Source organism: Pteronotus mesoamericanus, unplaced genomic scaffold, assembly GCF_021234165.1.
Source record: "Pteronotus mesoamericanus isolate MK-2021 breed Mesoamerican mustached bat unplaced genomic scaffold, CSHL_Meso_final contig_182, whole genome shotgun sequence".
Lineage (NCBI taxonomy): Eukaryota > Metazoa > Chordata > Mammalia > Chiroptera > Mormoopidae > Pteronotus > Pteronotus mesoamericanus.
In genome coordinates, this window is record NW_026555078.1 from 16,759,218 (window position 1) to 16,777,941 (window position 18,724).

Consider the following 18,724-nt stretch of genomic DNA (forward strand, 5'->3'; position numbering starts at 1 on the left):
ATTTTATCCTGAAGAGGCTCACGGGCTGGTGGGGGAAACGAGATGAACTCTGCATTCTCAAAACAGAGAGAAGCTCAATGACAGAAGGAAGGCAGGGGGACCAGGAGAATGTGCCTCCTGGAACTTTAACAGCAACCTTGGAAAAACTTATGGAAAGGAGACAAGGAAAAAAAAAAACTCGATCCTATTACCCTAAAACACTAAAAGATAAACAAACGGAACTGACGCCCTGGAAATAGTCTGGCAGTTCCCTAAAAGTTAAACATAGACCTGGCACATGACCCAGCAATTTCACTCTTAGAGCACTATCATTATCTAAGAGAAAGGAAAACACCTGTCCACACCAAGACAGATACCTGAATGTCCACAGGGGCGTTGTTCGTAAGAGCCCAAAACTGGAAACTCAAGTGTCCCTTGACTGAGGAACCACAGTTAAACAAAATGCGGTATGCACCCCTGCCGCGGACCACCCTCCGGCAACCCAAAGAACGAACTGCTGACACACGTGACAACATAGGTGGACCTTGAAAACACGCTGTGTGAAAGTAGCCAGACACAAAAGATCACATATGATATGAGTCCATTTCCATGTACAAATGCATAGAGTCAGCAAACAGATCAGTAGTTGCCTAGGGCTGAGAGTGGGAGCGGACTTAACTGTGAATGAACTTTTCACATAGGGGACTTTGCAGGGTGATGTAAATGTTCCACTCCTGGACTATTGTGATGGATGCACAACTCCTTCCCTTTACTTAAATCACTGGATTGTATATTTTCGGTGGGTGAATTTTAAGGCATGCATATTATACCTCAATAAAGTTGCTATAAAAACAAAACAAAAAACCCCCAGTGCCAAGCCATTCTATGCATGGCTGAGAAATGATGCATGGGGCGGGGGAGCGGGGGAATGAAGGCGGTAAGTCCCTAGCAAAACACAGGTGTTGTTCCCATAAAATATCCAATGTGACTTGTCCTGTTTGCTATTCAATCACATCCAGTTCTAAAACTTAACAGCAGTCCGCTTTTACTGAGCATCACAATCCTAAGAGGACATTATGAATATTATCCCCATTTTATGGATGAGAAAATAGGATCATAAAGGGAAAGCATCTTGTGAAATGACCCACAGCTACTAAGTGGCCGAGCCGGGACTGGAGCCCACGCCTGCCTGATTCCAGAATCTGTGTCCTTTGCCCCTGCTCCCTACCTCTTCCACTTACCGACCGCCCCCCCCACCGCCCCTGCCCCACTGACTCTCTGACCCCCAGTGGAGAAACACAGCACTGCTTAGGCAGGCAGAGCAAGGATGCTAAGCTGCCTTATCTTGCTGTAGCAGACGCTACCTTTCACTTAGGTCTCCATCACCCATGGAGCCCGCCAACCACTAATCAAGGGAGGCCTTGATGTGCGTAAACAGCACATTTTGGTGAAGGCACTAATATCAGTTTCCATCTGGAGCACGTAGTCCCAGAAGCCTGAGTGTCCTGGGGTTCAGCAAAGAGGAGCCCCACTCAGGGGCAGAGATGACCTCAGGTGCAGCCACAGGCCTACCCAGTCGAACTGCTTGCTTGAGCCTTTCATCGCAGCTGCAGGTTCCCAGGGAGCGTTCCACATCAGGGCCATACAATGCCGCCCTGTCTTCCCAGCGCACGGTGCACCCCGGCCTGGTGGGGGGCTGGCAGCAGCCTCCGCACCTCTGATCCGCGGCAGACAGAGCTCTTTGTTCCCCTCTCTCTTTCAGTGTAGCATTAGCTGTTAGCTTCTTTCAAGCCAAGGAAAGAAGAGGCTGTGCAGCCATTTGGATAACATTTTCCAGAGGCTGCTAGGCAAGCCCAAAGAGGCCTAAGAGTGTGCGTGTCCCTGAAGGGAGTAGCCCCTCATGCCCCAGGTCTTTTCTGTGGTAAGTCCAGGCCTTGGGCACAGCAAGACAGGGCAGCTCCTCTCCCCTTGTCCCCTCCACCAGACACACTGGCTTCCTGCTGCTACTCAAACAGGCCAGGTGCAGGTCCTCCTGCTGGCTTTTTGCAAATACTGTTCTCATTCCTGGGAACACTGTTCTCCGGGAACCCGTGTTGCTCCTTCTTATACCTTCTTCAGCTCTTAGCTCCAATGTTTCCTTTCGAGTGAGGCCTCCCCTGACCGCCCCATTTAAAACCGCAGCCTCCACCCAGCACCTTATTTTTCTCCATAGCTTCTATTCCCATCAGACATACTGTTTTCCTCATTTGTCCACCTCCCCGTCCTCCAGGCACAAGTTCTAGGAGGAAGGGGAGTTTGCCTTGCTAGGCCTATCCTGCAGTGCCTGGAACAGAGCCTGGCACATGCTAGGTGGCAGTCAGTATCTTAGGAAGGAACAATGTGAAGACGCCATGGGAAATTTCGTCAGTGACCAGCTGGGACCTCTCAAGCCTGCTCAGAGGTGAAACAAGCCAGTCTAGGACAAACGGGTAAGGAACCAGTGAACTCACCACACGGAGACAGCTGTACCAAGACGTTCCTCGCCTCCCCCCCAGCCTCCCCAAGTCTGCACAGAACCACACTGGGTACGACCTGTAGGTGTTCGCCCATTCTGCTAAGCCTCGTGGGCCATCTTCTCAGGAGGCCCTCCGAAGTCTGGTGGGCGACCCCGCTGGGTGGAACGTAAGAAAGTATCTCAGACGTTGAGTAAGAACGGGGTGGATGTAGGTTCTGGAACAACCTGTCATTCTCCAGGAACTCTGAAGAGGTGACGTCAAGTGCATTGTCAAGGATGAAGCCCAGACAGGGCGTGGCCTGGGCACGGGCAGGCAAATTGGCCACACGTGGCCTGAACTTGGCCCTTGTCCACGCTACGTTCATGTAATTTAGCAACCGTTCCTCTCCTAGGTCCACTGGCTCCATCTCACCCACCAAGGCCAGGGCTCTTGAGCTCAGCCATGATGAGGGGCTTCACATCCAAGCCTGCCAGAAGCCTCTGCCCTGTGGTCACTGCAGAGGATGGGTGCCTGGTCAAGGGTGGAGGAGTGGCAGGCCGTCTCTCCAGCGCACCACTGTACACTGGATCCCTTCCCCACATTGAAAGCAGCAGAGGGGGAAGAACATCACAGGTGTTAAAAGCACCCTGGCCAGTGTGGCTCAGCTGGTTGGAGCGTTGTCCCATAAACCAAAAGGTCACAGGTTTGATTCCCATCAGGGCACGTACTAGGTTGTGGGTTTGGTCCCAGATGGGGCATGTGCAAGAGGCAACCGACCAATGCATGTCCTCAGGTGAGGATTTAAAAAGAGCACGGTGGTGTCAGACTGCCTGGTTTTGAATTCCAGCTCTGCCACTAAGTAGGTGGATAAATCTTGGGCAATCTCTTTACCTCTCTGAGCCTCAGCTTCCTTATCTGTCAAATGGGCTAGCAACAGCATCTGCTTTGCTGGATAGTTGTGAGGATGAAGCAGATAATTCCTATGTGCAAGCTCTGTGTCTGGTGTGTGGTAAGTGCTCAGGACATGTTGGATCTTGTTGCTGCTGTTGTTATAAAATAGAGGGAGGGAGGACGTCAACGTGTAGCCACATGCTCTGGCTAGCTGAAGGCCTCCAAGGTTATCAGAGTCCTGAGGCAGGTGAATTTGTGGGTAATTAAGGTACTAGAAACACAGCCTTTCTCCTTTGGGTTTCAGTGATGCAGGCTCAAGAAAAACCAGCCTGGACAGAAACTTCTCAGCGACCACGGGAATCATTCCAGAGAGAGGCTGTCTGGGTTGAAAGTGTGACTCTGGAAGAGAAGGAGGAGAGACCCCAAAGCCAGCAAATCCCAGGCTTTATAATTAGTAGACAAGCATTCTCTGTGCCCGCTCAGGAGCCTGCTTGGCTCACCAGGGAAGGGCACACATAGTCACACAAAAATAACCCCCCAGTGGGTTTTTGAAGTATTGAGCCTCTTTGTTTTTCTGCATGTTAATGAAGGGCTTTCCAGGCAGAAGAGCAGCACTCTGCACTCCCCACGGCCGAGGAGCGGGCCTTGCCGGCAGCCGCCAGCCTGTGCGGGCTGACCCAAGCAGCATCTAGGACAGGCGGGCAGGGAAACGTCCCCGTCCTCAGACAAGAGGTCTTGGGGAGAAAGAGAGAAAAACACAAGCTGAAGATGCCTCCATATAGGAGAAGGCCTGGGCTCGGCTCCCGACCTCAGCGCACTGTGGAAACAGGCAGTGGCGCTGTGCGGAGTGGAGGAGACGAGCGGCTGTCCGCCTGAAAGAGGGCGGCCCGCGCTCGCCCAGGAACTGTTTCTCCGGCATTCTCGGGGCTGCCAGGCTGGCCCCTGCTAAGGAGAACCAGGAACGAGGCCCTGGGAACCTGTGGCTGAAGCAAACGTGACTCGGGAGCCCCAGACATGGGTCGCAGGAAGCAGGGGAAAGGGGAGTGCTGTCAGAAGAGGCACCGAAGACTGAGGGGAGGGATGGGTCACCTTATCACACCCACTTCTTGCTGTGTCCTCAGCTAAGCCACCTAAACCACGAAGGAGACAGTGCAATCTCGCTAACGTAACTGAAAGTCCACAGTGAGAAAGGAGTCCCGCCAGGGACCCCTCCTCCCCGACCCCCACCGGTCCCAGCTGGCAGCCGCTTGCAGCCTCCCACATCCCTGTGTCCAGGGGCTTACAGGTGGCCGAGCTGGGGCACCGCTGTGGGCTGAGCAGCCTCCAGGAGGAGCGCCATCCCTCTCTCCCTGATCCAGCTTCCCTCACGCTCTTCTGCCATGCGGGGCGTTCCTGTCACACTGTTTTATAACAGCTGCCTCCTTCACTCTCAACCAATCTTTCCAAGAGGACGCTGGAAAGAAATGAAGAGACACCCACAGAAAAAAGCATTTATTACAACTGAATGATCCGAAGTGGTCTCCTGAAAATAAATATTTTTATTATAAAATTTTCCATATAAAAGTTCTAAGCTGCTTGCAAGCTTTTTTTAAGGCTTATTGCAGTTTTCCAAGTCCAAAGCAGAGGTTACGGTGCACGGGGAGGGTGCTCTGCGGTCCCCCCGAGGCTCAGGTGTGTGCGGACTGTCCCACAGGTTCCTCCTTCTCTGTCTGCAGCAGGTCCCACTCGGTGAGGAGCTCTGAGGACACCTCAGTGTACAGATGGTCCCAGTCCCAGCTGACGTCATCCTGCCAAGAGAGGTACCGCTGGGGGAGACACAGGAAGGCCCTTCCCAGCAATCACAGCCCACCGCCCACACCCATCAGCCCGGCAGGCAGAGGGCCACCCGGGTGCCAGCAGGTTCTAGGAATGACTCGGCTGAGGGGGTAAGAGGCTGCTGTTGCTACGTACTTCCCGAACTTCCTGCTCTGGCGCGAGGACTTTGGTGAGGAGCTTCAGGTCGATCTCTCCATCCTGTGAATGGGAAAAAAAAAAAGGGCTGTGTACCTCGAGGGGCCTTTGGACGATTATCTCTTGCAAAGTGAGGAGAATCAGGTTGTATGTGGTAGCACTTCCCAAGCCCAGATTGGCAGGGGTGAGTTCTAAGAGTGAAAATGTGAGAGGACCACACGGCCAGAGGGAACACCAGGACATCCTCCACGTGGGGCATTCTTTGGAGGAAGGTCAGCACCGGGAGGGCAGGGCGTGACAGCAGCACACCCCCGGGGCCAGCAGATCTATTGACCCCACAAGGGGAGCCACGGAAGCAGGCAGGAGCCTGTGCTGGGAAACACTGATTACGCTGGGTCCGGAGATGCTGTAATAGCCAAGATCGATGCCTCCGGCAGAGGGCCTGTTGCCAGGCAGCCTCAGAAGACCCCTGGAGGAGCCGGGAAATCCCTAAGGACAGAGCCTGGAGCCACACCTCTGTGCGGAAGCCGTTCCACTCACCAGGGTCTGGAAGGCTGCGTACTTCATGAGATCATTGTCCAGGTCACGGTAGGTCATCACCCGGTTTACCTGGACGCTGCAGGAAAGACAGAATGTGAGGAGGGACCATAGGCAGGACCAAAATGGGAAGAAAATGTCTAATTCAATGGGAACCGGGGGAGGGAGCCCAACACCAGAAGCACCTGGTCTGCGCCGGGGGCAGCGGCTCTGCGGCTGGTATTTGGAGTGTATGAAGTCACATGTTCCCTGCCTCCCTCCAGCTTCATACTTGATTTAACATACCTGGGGGGAGCTGCCACCTGCAAAACGAAGTCTTCTTCCTGCACCTCTTCCAGATCCGGAATAACAAGAATATCTGCAATGAGAGGAGGCGGCAAAGCTGTCAGCAGCATGAACAGGGATCTCTCCTGCATCTTCATTCTTACTGCCTTCAACACGCCAGCCATGGGGCTATGGGCTGGGGGTACAATGGACACTAGTCGGCTGTGGGACAGAACTAGAGGTGCGCATTAGAATCAAAGGTAGAACGTCAACAGTTCCTGAAGCCCAGGCTCCACCCCAGGACCAGCAGGACTGGGAGCTCCTGGGTAGGGCTCAGGCAGCTGCATTTTCTTCTAAGATTTCTTCCACGCTCCTGATGTGCACTCCCAGTTAGGGGTCACGGGAGTGGTCTCCCAGGAGGAATGTGAAGAAATGAGAAGAGAGTCCCAGGCGGCACCTGGGGGAGCGCTTACATTAGAGGAGAGGAAGGAAGAGGAATCAGCACGTGGGCCTGGCTCTGTCCGAGGCGGAGGAGCCGAGGGAGTGTGGTGCCAGGAGGCGAGTGTCACTATGAGCGCACCTCCTCGCGACCAAGGCCCACACGTGCACTAACTCACTGCAATCTTTGCAATCGTCACAGTCTGCCTGGCCCCGAGCCTGCATCTGAAGTCGTTCACACCTAATGACATAGCCCGACCCCCTAGCGGTGTACCCGAGATCGGGGCCTCTACTTGCCGGGTCTAACCCTAAAAACAGAGCTGCTTCTAAAGATGACGCTTCTCTTCCTGCCTCGCAGAAGTTTCCCTTCGCTGAACTCTCTGTATGAGACAGACACACAAAGAGGAGACCCAAGGCCATTGCTCTCACCAATTTAACAAAGTCACGCAAACAGAGAAATAGAGACAGCACGTCACTGAATTGTGGCAACAGGCTTAAGGCATAAAAATAATCCATCATCTCATGGGGACAACCTAACCCTCCTCAGCGGTAGTTCCCTCTCCAAATGAGTATCACTGGCTGGTAGAGGGGTCTTCTTTGTTTTAACCAGGCCGCAGAGAGGGGCAGAGTGAAAAAGGAGGCAGGGCGGGAGAAAAGGCGAAGTGGGCTCAGAGAGTCCGGGAGCTCCCAAAGCCACTGCAAGTCTTCAAGGGAGGGAAAATCTCAGAGAGGAGAGAGAAGTGAAGCAACCTTCGTTTTTGCTTCCATGGACTGAATCCTATTTTACTTTTAAAAGAGATGCAGAACCATTTCAAGAACAGCGGGGAAGACCCTTGCCACTTTCAGGCTATTCTGGGTTTAGACTCTGCAGCGAAGCCCGAGTATTTGTGTCAGGTGCACGCCGGTATCTTTATTATTGCTTCAGACTGCGGGTCACAGACGCTGTACCTGGAAAAAGAGAAAGTCTGCAAGGGAGAGACAGAAAACAAGACACACAGAGAAAGAGACAGGTGGAGAAAGGGAGTGATTAAAAGAATAAAAAGGGACAAAAAGAAATGGCTGACAGGGAAAATAAAGATGACACTCACACCACCCCCAAAATGATGAACCACATCCAGCAAGTCCTCTACGCAGAAGAAAGCTGTTCAGAGCTTAGACTGTCTCTCTCTCCTGCTAAAGAATTAGAGGTGGAACTCTCTAAGATTCTGTTTCTCATGCTAATAGAACTTAGCTTTCTCTGCACTCGCCCCGCACAGTGCACGGTGCGTCCTCCTCCGTGAGGGCTGCGGCCAACTGCCGTCTGCAGCCCTGGGCAAGCGGCGCTCCCCGGCCGGGGCGACTGCGCAGGCCCTGCAGCGGGGCAGGGAGGAAGCTGGCCATGCCTGCGCCCTCAGCAGTGTGACAGTTTTGGCGTGAGCCAGTTAGCAGCCCCTGGCTCCCCCTCAGATGTGAAGTCCAGCCTGAGATGAATATTCAGAAGTCGGTAAGGAAATGCCCCATGCTGAGCTTCAGGCTCAGGACGGGTCTTCCCAAAGTCCCCTTTCCCTGCACAACACTAGCATTTGGGTCCTGTCAGCTCTGCCCGGCTCCTCCCGGCTCCGAGGAGCTGCGCTGCGGCCCAGCGTCCACTCTGGCTCCCCCCAGGCTTCCCTCTTCACCCCCACCCCCTCCTCCAAATGTGCACGAAGGAGTGTGGGGCTGGCCCATCTGTGACAGATCAGAGGTCAGTTCGGGCCTTGGCAAAGGGGCCTCTCAGAGTGGCACTGGTGGCGCTGGCCACACAGTGGGGTTTCTCTCTAATTGGAAGCCTGGTGCCCAACAGAACCTGGTGAACTGCCGGAGTGGGACAGAGCCAGCGATGACAGCCAGGCCGAGGCAAGCTGGAACATTCCGGTGCAGTGACAGCTTGAGCCATCGCAGCAGAGTCAGGCCATCCAACTCCCAGCCCCCAGTGGAACAAGTGGCCGTGGAGCAGGTTTTGGGCAAACTTCAAAGAACTTCACAATTTTACAGTTTCTGATTTATAACCGCAGACAAGTGCTTGCTCACGTGTACGTAGTATGTTCTTGGGAATTTTTGTTCTTTCTCTCCTTCTCTCCACGCCCCCACCCCACACATGTACCATGAACAAACCGAGAAAAAGAAACTCACCGCTTCACGAAATTACTCCATGAAGCGACTGGGCCCTGCGGGCAGTGAGCACAGTGCCTGCCTGCGAGTCTGCACCGGGGGCCTGGCCTGCTTCAGGCTGTCGAGCTCAACATTCAAAGGCACAGAGTTTTAGTAGAGACAATAAGAGGAATAGAAGAGTCTGCTCTCGTACTGCTGAAAAGCTACCACTATTTTCTAGTAATTACGTTGACTTTATTGCCATTTTCTTCTTTGCTGCTAAAAAACAGGAAGACCATTGAGAGAGACAATGAGTTAGGCAGGCATGTGGGCGGGACTCCCCATTGGTCGAGAGTGCAGGCTCGGGAGGCAGGAGGGCCAGCTGCGAATCCCCCACATCCTAACTGTGCGACTCGACCCTTTCTGTGCCTCAGTTTCTTCATCGTAAACCTGGTATAATCATATTGAATGCCCACCACATACGGTTGCTGTAAGCATGAAACGCAATCATCTTTATGAAATACAAAGTGCTGTGCTGTTCTTATTCACTCAGCAGAGACAACGTTGACCGTGAAGAGAAACTGTAGGGCTCTCCCTTCATTTCTCGTTTTCTCCTGCCCATTTTCCAGATGAGAACACTAAGGCTCAGGAGCCTTATGCAGCTTGCGCAAGGAGAAACCTTCCATAACGAAGAGAACCAGGCTTCCAGCGCCAGTGCGCCCGCACTCCTGGCCTGTCCGCCCCCACCCACGCTTTCTTTGCAAAGGCTCAGTGCCTTTGGGGGTGATTTCGACAGTGGCGCAGTGAGGCCACTGCCTACGGTCGAACGGCTTTCACTCTGCCCAAGACCCAGTGTCCTCTGTGCTTGGGTATTTCTCTAGATACCAATAACCATAAATAAGCTAAATCTTCCCTTGTCATATGCCCTGACTCACTACTTCCCTACACTAAGGCCCACGGGGCAGAAGGAAAAGCGTGCACTGATGCCAGAGAGCCTGGGGACCCGTCCTCTGCCACCCTCAGCAAACGAGCCCCGGGAGGAGCAGATGGCAGTGCTCCCGGAGCAACCCCAGAATAGGGGACGCGAAGCCAGGGCCACCCCTCCGGTGCATGGGAGGAGGCGCCCTCACCCTCGCCTCAGCTCCGCCAGAGGGAGCGCCTCCTCGCACGGGTCGCGATCCTCACAGAGGTCACTTGCTCTCTCCTTCCCAGCTCTGACGCCTTAGACTACACACGTTTTCTTTGGCTCCCTGCCTCTATGGCAGCCGTCTCACGCACTGTCCAACCTGCTGTCTGTCCCACAGGTTACCCAGTTAACCACACGGTGGGGATATTGCACTTGTTCGCTTGTTCGTGTGTGCATTCGTTCGTTCATTCATTCATTCAAGGAATACTGATTGAGCACCTACTATGTAAAAGGTACCATGCTAAGTGGAGCCAGGAACAACAGCAAATAAAGCAGACACGGTCCTTGTCTTCAAGGAGCACCAGTGTGGTGGGGGACAGTAGACAACTAGAATTAAGTATGTAACGTGAAGGAAACTAAATGGATTCTATGGCTGAAAATAACAGGGAGACCGAATTGTCTTATTTCCGAAGGTAAACATAACATCACATGTTGTAACAATTTTAAATGCTGCAGAAAAGTTTACAATGAAAAACGTCCTTTCCTTATATAAGCTCCAGTAGTCTCCCTAGAGGTAATCGCTATTAACAATTTCTGGAATATACTAACTGAAAAAAAATTTATGCCTACCGCTGCACACATATCCTTTTAAAAAAGGTGCACAAATGGGATCACTTTCCACACATGTTGTTCTGCAATTTGCTTTTATCCTTTCTGATACATCTTGTTCTTTTAAGTGATGACCTAGTATTATTGGATGGATGCTCCATAACGCACTTATTTAATCCAGTCCAGGGAGGATCTAATTTAGAATTTGGGGGGTGGGGTAGGGAGAGGAATTAGGGAAGCTCCCTGAATTAGGGACAACGCAGCTGGAAGCGAAGGATAAACAGGACGCAGCCGGGCAGGGGCTGGCATGTGCAAAGGCACTGTGAGGACAGAAGTACCCTGTAATACCGAGGAAACTGAAGCCCGGCGTGGTGGCAGGGGGGCCCGGGGCAGAGTGGCACAGGGGGAGGCAGGGAGAGGGTGCCTGACGCCAGGTGAGGAAGGGCTGTGTCAGCTCGCCAGGAATCACGGACCAGGTACCTGTTGTAGCAAGACCCTCTGAGGCACACAGCGGGGAACAAAGATGGACTGAGCGTGCCAATGTTGCAAAGGGGGTCTACACATAAAAAAGAATGAGCAGAATAAGAAAAATGCACATCCCTTCCTTGGTAAATCATCTCAGGATACAACAGGCAGAACTCAGAGCTTGCTACTTTGCCTTCCCTCATTCTTCATTCAAGACCTCACGGCCTTACCGTAGATAAAGCAAGCGAAACTGGCCCTCGGCCTGCCCCACTACATGGTAAACTCGCTGAGGGCAAGGGCCACTTCTGCACGCCCAAGGACCTAAAGAACGACTGCACAAAACTGAACCAGCAGATGCTCCTCTCATCTGGAAGTCCCACACATGGAGGAGCTGGGTCATCTTATGACTATTCCAATTGTAGCGAACGTGCCACTGAATCCTGAAGTTGCCTACGTGGATTCCTTTCACAAGAACCACCAAGAGCGATCCTTGGCTGCTCCCTGGGTTGGATACCATCCTAGCAAAGGCTCTGCCTCACTTGGGAGCTGCTCCTGCTGGGAAGAGTCCCTGCACAAGCAAGAAACAATGGATGAGTGGGGACAAGGTGCAGACGAAGAGTCATTCGAGTTTGGTCCGCACGGACCTCCACCCTGAGGCTGGGTCACGGCTCCTCGCGCTACTCCCTGTGTTCTTCTTGATCTCTAGTGTCCCACCGCATCACCTACTTTCTGGGAGCCCCCAGTAAAGGCTTGTCAATGCAGTAAGAACTTATTTCAAAGAGAAAGATTACCACCAAGTGGGAAACCTGTGAGGATACCAGAACACTGGTCTGCCAACAAATCTACCCAACAAACTACCAGATGAAACCACAGAAATAAATGAGGGATGCTTAAATAAACAATAGAAATAAATAATGGAAACATAAGGGAATACTAGTAGGATCCATTCCAACTGCTTTCAGAAATGCACAAAGCTGCCACTCCCTGGAATGCACCCACTACGAAATCACCGCACTACGGGGTAGTAAAATGCCAACTACCCTGTCAGGCCCCAGAGCGGGGCTCTGCAGCCCCTGCAGCCTGGCAGTCGGAGCCTCCCTGCCTCTTCCTACGGAGCCAGCGCCGGCCCCCTGCGACGTGTTCTGTGACAACCTGCGCTCCAACCCGGCTGTTGTTTGCCAGTTTGGGTGTAATTAGAACAGAAAGTGACTTCTTAGACTGGACTCAGCTTGAAGCGAGGGCCCTGGGCATTACTTGGGCTCTGCACGTGGAGTGTAGAGCTAAGTCCTGCAAGAAGGAGGGGACGAAGAAAGCACCCCGATCTGGCCCATGGGTCCCACAGGGAGCCCTCCTCTCCGCGCCCCTTCAGGTTCCACCCTTTGCCGATTTCCTTGGTTGGAGCTTTCTGACGGGAATTTCCCGGTCACTTGCAGGAGAGTTTCTAGAGAGCTACACAAAGACAGGGCTATACTCCATCCAGCACGTTCTCACCTGACACTTAGTGAATAACACAAGCGTTGGCCAACCTTGGCAGGTTCCTTGGGGAGCTTGCTGACGACACATCCCTCTCACGCCAACCACTAACTGAGCTCCCAACGGCTAAGGCCGTGCCTGGTCACACTCTCTCTCTTCCCAGAGCTGTCTTCCCACTCGGTGCCCTGGCCACCGCAGGGCGCCCACAGGCCACGAAGGACTCACATCCAACCATCCACAGCCAGGTTCACTAGCCAGTTCACAGGAAAGGGATCTGGACATGCTGCATAAGGGCACCCCAACAAGAGCAGTCCAGAGGACCCCTAATTCTGTGCCCAAAGTCAACAGACCTCAGCAGGGCTCCTAAGCAACCAGAAACAACATCCATGGTTTTAGGAGATGGCAACTTTAAACCAGATATCATTATAATTTTTCTCTGCAGCTGCAAAACTTTGTTTTAGTGAATGCTGTTACCTTCTGCATCACGTATGGGGAATTTTAAACAGGCAAATGGAAGAAGGTCTGATTGAAGATGAAGTTAAGTGAAAGAAATTGGTCTCATTTAGCCCATGACAGGATTCATCTGTGTTCCCAAGTCCACTGAGGTGGCATCATGGACGTTTCATATTCATGAGCTGCGGCGACACTGTGTCCCCTCATTTACAAAGAGCCGTGTTCAGCAAATTCTGTCCCTGTGGACACTCCGTGCATTTCATGGTCTTGTCAGAGAGACATCAAACGCTCCAGTAACCAAATACCAGAAAATGGCTTTAATTAGTGGATCTCAATCGTATAAATAATTTTTTTTCTAAGAGAAAAAAAAATGGAGAATTTTTAAAAGGGAGAAGAAAAGGGAAAAGCAGTAGGCAACAGGCTTCAAACACCCGAAGGAACAAGGGAACGAGACGGTCTCCCAGGAGCTCCCGAGTGCGCCAGCGCCCAGCACGGTCGGCCCTGCTCTCCCTGAGTCGGGATCCGGGGCAAACACCTGTCTGCAGGTCCCTGGCAGGTCCGCTTTATGGAGACATATCCCTTGCGATTTTCCCCAGTTCCAGACGGACCCAGCCTGCGCTCATTACAGTGGAGGAGGAGACAGGCAAAGGAGAAAAGCGTCCGGAAACTGGGATGTTGGCGCGAGAGCCACGCTGCACAGGCTGAGAGGAGGGCTGGGCCGGGAGCAAAACGCATGGCCCGAGATGCGGCAGTGTCTGCCTGGGAACTGATCCCAGAGGACGTGTGTGACAGAGAAAAGAGAGAGAAGATGTCCCGTCCTGAGGTGCCATCTGGGCTTTGTTTGGTTTTTCTCACCAGTGCCCCATATGTTGAAATGCCTCCATGTTCCTACCAAATCTCTGCTAATGGTGCCCGGGAAGAATCACAGACCTTAGGATCAAAATAGCTGATTGCTCTTCGCAGGCCCCGCGCTGCGGGGACTCTCCTGGTTGACAACGGGCTGCAGAGGAAACTTGGGACTGATTTCGGTTCCTGAGACAAGCCAGGCCTCTGTACAGCGTGGTGCTGGCTGCTTTGCCAGCGGCACAGGGGCTCTGCTAAAAGTGGAGGCTCAACTCGTGCTCCATCACGGCGGGTGAAAGCCAGAGCTCATGGTGTTACCCACAGAGGGGCGCTGGCACGTTCCTGAGGGAGCCATGAATGTGACACCTGAGAATGAGATTTTCCCCATCACCCCAAGCCACTGAGCGCTGTGTAAGAATCTGCATAAGCCACACAGAGGTCGCCAACCAGCAGGGAGCCTTTCGAGCAATTCAAAGGTGGTGCCCGTGAGAGACAAGCATGGCCCAACCAGGACTCTATGGGGAAAGATCCCATTCAGCCCAGAAGCCGGACCCTGGAGGACCCAGTGTCGCCTGCTGGGGTGACCGCTAGGGAACATCGCATCACTAGTTACGGACAGGTGAAGGAAACAAAGAACACTGAAGAGAAATGCTGTCCACCGCTCCAAGAGCTCCCCCAGCTTCATGGAGGTTCCAGCTTTGATCTGTTGAGATATGTTAAGAAGAAGTAGGGGTAAAGGACTTCAAAAATTTAGAGGAAGGAAGTAGCTGGAAGGAATGGAAACTGAGGAACTCTCCGCTCTCTTCAATAGGGTCCAAGATGAGTGACATGATATTAATGTGACAGAAAACAGCTTCTCAGAGCCATCAGCAGAAGTATGTTAGAAACCAGGCATATCTGATTCTATTTCATCCTCCTCATGTTACACTCAAAAAAAAAAAAAAAAAAAACCCCCCAAAAAAACAAGACAAACTACACTGCTTTTATTCTAAATCCTTAGTTTTGTATTTTCCTTATATATATTTATTAAAAAAATGCTACTTTGATCCGTGCCACCCGTGACACCCCTACACACGCAACGCTTCTGAGCAGCTCCCTCCGTGCAAGGCCACTGCTGGTGACAGCCAGCTGGTTTTGATCACAGCCCCTCCGAATCGGATTTTCATAAGATAGATGAGGAGTCTTACTGCTGCTCTCTCTCTCATCAGATGAGAAACAGAGGGGGAGGGGGAGGATGGGTCCTGAGGGGGCTGCGCGACAATCAAGGGCTGCGCGGTGCCTTCTCTGTCCCTCTGCTGCTGCAATTTTCAAAGGCGTTTGCCTCGGGCACTTTTAAATGATGGTGTCTCAATTCTGTAATCATCTTTCAAGAACTTTCTCTTAAAGGGTCTTTTAGGTGAACCTAGTCTGTCAACCACACTTATGGACTCAGGAATCACATTCTCAACGTGCGTCCCGTGTGTGTGTATACAGATGAGCACACACACAGAGAACATCTGTGAATTTTTAGAAAGCTGGTAGAACCTAAAGCTAGATCCAGTTCACCTCTGGCTAGGGTAATGGGGTCTACTATACCTCTCCCCGAGATTTCTGCTCTACCCAGATTAGGTCCTTCTTTAGGAACTAATTTCCAAGTGCAATGTGTCGGAAGGAAAGAGACTTCTCCACTTGAGGGATAAGTGCTGCACTATGTCCAATCTCAGGTGCATAACCATGCCTTTCCCTTCCCCTCCACCTAAGCGGTATCTGGCCATCCGTCTTCATGCTAAGTGACGCCCCACGGCCGTCTATTCAGGAGCACACACACAGCCACCAGTCACCCCAGGCCACAGCTTGCTGATTTTGGTTTCAATGGCTACCTGGACTGACTCTACAACCCTGTCTATCTTTTCTCATTATAAAGGCCAGGGTGGCTCTTTATACAGGCTCCATCTTTTGAACAGACAGCCTAGAACGACCATGCCTCTACTTCTTTCTAGTCAAATAACAATCTAAGCGGCCTAAGGTCTCCCTGGGCAGTGGTCCTCATCAATATGGGCCTGTCTGCATTTAGGTCTCCCGGCTCCTCTCATTCCTCCTTTATCGGTTCCCTCCACAGGAGGGTGGAGGAGTGTCTGTGCCTCTCCCAGAACGCTGGGACACTGCTTGCAGTTACATCTAGGACAGTCACAAAAGCAAATGGACTGGTTTTGTCCTATCCTGATCTTGTCTTCTGTATTCAACCAAGACAGAATCCAGGGAGATACAGAATAAATACCTGGTCTCCATAATGATTTAAGGGAGCGTCAGCTCTCTTTGACTTTTGTCAGTGTTTAATGTTGGATGATATATTATTAATCACATTCCTCCAAACAGACTATAGCACAGCAGACTGCTGTCGGAGCTTTCTTGCTCCGATTCCTGGAGGAAGGTTAATGCAACCTGCTTCGTTTACAACATGTGCGCACGCACGCATGGCACAAGCCCTTCAGTTGCATTCTTCCCGTTCCAACTCTTCAGATGGGGACCTGCAGGGAAGCCGCTCACACGAGCAAAGGAAAAGGAACCCCAGAGGTCACTGTCAACTGCGCTTCAGGCAGAGATGTTCATGATGGTAAGTTTGAAGAGTCCAATGTGACCTAGAGATTTCAGAGCCCCACTGGCGGCACGCGGCACTCGGTCCCAGCTCTGCCAACGAAGCAGGAGGCTCCAGGCTGTGCCTGAACCGGGGAAAGGTAGAAGGCGGCTGAGTTCTCCTCTCCAGAGGACCCGGCACAGGCTCCAGAGTCCATGATTTAAAAGCAGCATCAATGGATATGACAGCAGAAAATGCATAACAAGAAAGAGAGGAATAGTCAGACCCGGAGATTCTCCTTCCAGTCACAGAGCTTTAAAGACCTGGTGTCTGGCTTTCCTCTCCTCAGCCCAGGTCTTGTTGGGAACTGCACAGTGAGAGGTTCGGCCGAGCTGAGGGCAGGAACCAGCAGGTAAATCTGAGAATCAGGGAAGGGGAGTGAATAGGCAACAAGGTGCTGAAAAAATTAGTGGAGACAAACTTCCTCAACAAGCCGGGCTGAGAAACGAACCTGCCACAGGGAGGCAGTGAGAGCAGGTCAGGCATCACGGAGCCTGCACCTGACCTCCAGCTCCACCACTGGCCGGAGGCAGTGCGCTGGAATGGCGGGCTCGCGCTGGCCGCTGAAGGCCAAAGACGAAATTTTTAGGAATCTTGCCTACAGGCTGTTACGCACAAACATTATTGGAGATTAAATTATACATCCTTATAATGAAATAAATTATATTAAAAACAAAGGTAATGCTCAAACCTCACCACTTCCTAAATTTTACTACATTTAGCTTTACCTATGCTCTTGAGATTATTTACATCTGATATAACAGTAGGGTAAAATACGGGGTCCGGCAGAAGGCCTGCTTGAGTGTGGTTGGTAGGATAATAATACAGGTGGAATAATTTAAGGTTTAATTTGAACATTTCACCTAAAATGTCACGTGGTGTGCTTGAGTGTGATATTGTTGCTACTGAATTACATGCGTATGACTTTGTAGTAAAACAGGGGCCTTATTCATGCGGGACCCTGTGTGATACGCTCGCTAGCGGGCTACTGTCCGTCTCTTCCCAGCTCGGGAGTCAATGATGTCCTGATGGGAGCTTAAAACCGACCGCAGCGAGAGTATCTGCACCACAGAAACCAGCAAATGCTACCAATGAGGATTTTTGTCACCTGAAGAGCTGGCCGTTAAGTACAGTAGCTTCCCCCCCACCCCACTCCTTATCTGCAGGGGATACATTCCAAGACTCCCAGTGGATGCCTGAAACTGTGGGTAGTACCAAACTCTAGACATACTTTGTTTTTCCCTATACATACATACCTATGGAAAAGTTTATGAACTAGGCACAGTGAGAGATTAACAACTAATAATAAAATAGAACAGTTATAACAATATTCTGTAACAAAAGCTATATAAACATGGTTTCTCTCTCTGATAACTGATCTGGTAACAGAGACAGCTACTAAGTAACGTACTGTATACAGCATAAACATGCTGGACAAAGGGCTGTTTCATATCCTTGGAGGGACAGAGTGGGAAGAGGCAAGGTGTCATCCCGCCACTCAGAACTGAATGTGATTTAAAACATGAATTTTTAAATTTTTAAAAAAGATTTTATTTATTTTTTAGAGAGAGGGGAAGGGAAGGAAAAAGAGAGGGAGGAAAACATCAGTGTGCGAGGGAAACATTCATCAGTTGCCTCTCACACGCCCCCAACTGGGGACCTGGCCCACAACCCAGGCCTGTGCCCTGACCAGGAATTGAACCAGTGACCTTTTGGTTCACCAGGAGGCACTCAATCCACTGAGCCACACAAGCAAGGGCTTAAACTTACAAGTTTTTTATTTCCGGAAGTTTTCATTTACTATTTTTGGACTACGGCTGGCCATGGGTAACTCAAGCCACAGAACGCTAAAGCACAGGTAAGAGGAGCCTCTATTTACCAGCACATCACTACTTATTAGTCATGTGACTTCTGTGAGTTACTTAACTTCCCAAGGCTTCGATTTCCTCCTCTGTGAAAGGGTGATAATCAGCGCCTCCTCACAGAATTGTGGGAACCAACTAAGTTTTGCAGGCAAAGCAGCTGTGCCCGGCTCTTGGTAAATACTTAAATGGTAATTATCAACACCACTTCTTATAAGACTCACTTCTTTTTCAAATTTCTTATTCAACATCCCATAAAGAGAACAAAGCTTATAGCAAAGCACAGAGACAAAAGAGAGGACAGCGAATCCTGGGACCAGCGAGGCCCATCCCACCCCGCCCCACCTGCTCTGGGAATGTTTAAGTCAAAGGAGCCCATGTGCATATTTGTGTCAGGGGAGGGAAGAGAGGCACAGGTTTAGAAAGACCTTAGCATCTAGTTCCAGTGGCTTTGACTTTAAAAAGACAAACTGATTTTAAGGAACATTATTTAATTTAAAAATCAGTGCTACTTAGAATACTTTTTAACAATCAGAGGAACAAAGAATCTAGGTTTAAGGGCCTCTTAAGAAGTCCCATGTGCTGTACTGAGCCTAAGGAAGGAATGCTATCATAGTGGAACACTCTTACTCAGCAA

General features: G+C 51.3%; 1 protein-coding gene across 1 annotated transcript in view; it reads right to left on the minus strand.

Moving 5' to 3' along the window:
• Window positions 1-4,864: 4,864 nt before the first annotated feature.
• Window positions 4,865-18,724, minus strand: part of IFT43 (intraflagellar transport 43) — a 75,966-nt gene continuing 62,106 nt past the window's right edge. The window contains exons 6-9 of the mRNA XM_054567236.1: window positions 6,117-6,189; window positions 5,835-5,910; window positions 5,295-5,357; window positions 4,865-5,131 (exon numbers count right to left, since the gene is read on the minus strand). Of these exons, the coding sequence (XP_054423211.1) occupies window positions 5,012-5,131; window positions 5,295-5,357; window positions 5,835-5,910; window positions 6,117-6,189 (332 nt within the window). The 3' untranslated portion in view covers window positions 4,865-5,011. The remainder of the gene's footprint in view (window positions 5,132-5,294; window positions 5,358-5,834; window positions 5,911-6,116; window positions 6,190-18,724) is intronic.